This window comes from Gymnoscopelus braueri, assembly GCF_963280865.1.
Source record: "Gymnoscopelus braueri genome assembly, chromosome: 15".
NCBI lineage: Eukaryota > Metazoa > Chordata > Actinopteri > Myctophiformes > Myctophidae > Gymnoscopelus > Gymnoscopelus braueri.
In genome coordinates this window covers 10,540,007-10,542,506 of record NC_137620.1, presented here as the reverse complement: position 1 = coordinate 10,542,506, position 2,500 = coordinate 10,540,007, and the positions used below count along the sequence as shown (strand labels likewise).

Genomic DNA, 2,500 nt, shown 5'->3' with positions numbered 1-2,500 from the left:
TCTGCTATAAGTACAATTCAATATTTACCTGAGTAAATGTGCAAAGGTATTGGCATCAAAATGTACTCAAAGTACCGAAAGTAAAAGTACTCATTGCGCAGTATGTCACATTTCACGAGTTTTCAACAAATCTTTTGAAAGCGGAGTAAAAGTAAAAGTGTTGAATTTTGGGAGTAAAAAAAGACCTCAAAGTTGTACTTAAGTACACTACTTGAGTACATGTACTTAGTTACTTTCCACCACTGCAGATAGCTTATGCTGATTGGTCAGCTGCCATACGTTCCCCAGGTGTTATGTTACAGCCGACCAATCAGCAGGTCTCTCCACGTGTTGAACTGTAAGTGCGAGCTAGCCGATATTTCCTGGTTGTCTTGGTGAATAAATCATGCTACTGTATGTATGGGACCTGGGTATATATCACACTGTATGTATGGGACCTGGGTATATATCACACTGTATGTATGGGACCTGGGTATATATCACACTGTATGTATGGGACCTGGGTATATATCACACTGTATGTATGGGACCTGGGTATATATCACACTGTATGTATGGGACCTGGGTATATATCACTAACAATGACTTGCTTGCATTAAGACGGGGAACGCATCCGTGTCATTTTCTTTGGCTATGAAAAAAATCGCACATCTGCAAGCTCATATGAGCTATGAGCTTGTAGATCTGCTATTTTTGAAAAGTTGTGAAAATGTGTGCAAATCTTTGAATATATATTCAACGATTTGCACACATTTTCACTATTTTTCCAAAATAGCAGATCAACAAGCTCGTTGCGCACAGAGTGCCGCGCTATTTTTGAAAAGCCAAATAGATCTAAAATGACAGAGATGCTTTCCCGCTCTTAAAGGCTTAACATGTTTGAAAATGTGTATATTTCAAAATACATACCCTCAAGAAGTTTCGACTTTGTTTATGCATGTATGTATGTATGTATGTATGTATAGATAGATAGATAGATAGATAGATAGATAGATAGATAGATAGATAGATAGATAGATAGATAGATAGATAGATAGACAGACAGACAGACAGACAGACAGACAGACAGACAGATCTGTCGATTGCTGACCCCCCTCCCCACTGTTCCTCCCCCCACAGAAGACTCCTCATTGGTCCCGGCTTTATTGAAGCCCGGCTTTGATAGGCTGCCCTCGGGCCAAATCCTGCCCCCTGGCTTCCCCGCTCCGTTCCTATTCGCCGACGGGCTCTCATCTGTGGAGACTCTGCTCACCAACATACAGGTAACACACACTGATCCAGTGTCGGTGTCACCCTGCGTGCGTGCGTGCGTGCACTCCACACTCACTCCAGAGGGCCACATTGCATTATACTGTCGGGCAGACACCTCCGTATTTGACCTTTTTTCATAAATTAATGCCGTACTTCGCCATTCTTTGTCACACAAAACGAGTCGCAGCGCGACGCGTTTTGAGCTCGTAGATCGGCTATTTTTGCTACTTTTGAATTGGAATCCTGATTTTATTTTTGCTACTTTTGAATGGGAATCCCGAAAAGTAACATTTCTATTTAATTTCAAATGCATTTAGTTATACTTATGTTAGCTTTGTGAACTTAAATACACACACATTGGACATCAAAAAGACAATAGAATTTTAATGCTAGTCATTAAGCTACTAATATAGACTGAAGTAATTAAAGCGGGTCATGTTTGCGTGTTTGGAACTGTAGTTGAAATCAATGATATATCAGTATTCCAATATTAACCTGCATGCCGCATTAAGTGAAGGTGGGGGCCGCATGTGGCCCCCGGGCCGCCAGTTGCCCATGTATGGTGTAGGAGCACTAATAAGTATTGCGCAATAATGTAGTTTGATACAAATACAAAGTGTACGATTAATATGAAATGTTGCCAGCCTGAAATAGTAGTGTATTGGGTTTCCCATGGCATGCATTATTATTTGTGCGTAGTGTGGAGGCAATTGCACTGCTGGTGTGCTAGAAGAAGGCTCACGGATAAGATATGGCTAGATATGTCCATTATTGTGTCTTATCGCACCTATAGCGCACAACAACGGTCAAGGTGTCGCGGTCTTCGAGTCATTTTTACAATCGTGGCCCACTGCCTAATCTAGTTGAACACCCCTGGCGTAGAAACTCCGTCCTACTCCTCCTGCCCAACACTCCCCGCTGACAGGCATCGCCCCCCAGCCCTTATGAGAAGGTGCAGCGACAGTTATCACCCTCCCCCGAACACGGGCCAACTGCACCACGTTCGATTCTAACCAACAACTAACCACGTTCGATTCTAACCAACAACCTCCGTGGTGACGGGCCGCTACTTTACCACTGCGCCACCTGAGCGCCGCTACTATTCATAGATTAAAGGAGTAGTTCACCCCGAAAAATACATATTTTCTATCAATTGCACACCCCATGAAGCCTTGAATTCATGGATTCTTTTTAGGTTTTGTCACATTCCCGAGCCAATAATTTGATGACCGGGTGTATATCCGGTAGG

The 2,500-nt window shown here is 42.8% G+C and overlaps 1 protein-coding gene across 1 annotated transcript in view; it reads left to right on the top strand.

The window, feature by feature from the left end:
• dachb (dachshund b) overlaps window positions 1–2,500 on the top strand; it is a gene marked incomplete at its 5' end in the record, with an annotated part of 32,797 nt that overhangs the window by 18,092 nt on the left and 12,205 nt on the right. The window contains one exon of the mRNA XM_080450774.1: window positions 1,120–1,262. Within this exon, the coding sequence (XP_080306900.1) occupies window positions 1,120–1,262 (143 nt within the window). The remainder of the gene's footprint in view (window positions 1–1,119; window positions 1,263–2,500) is intronic.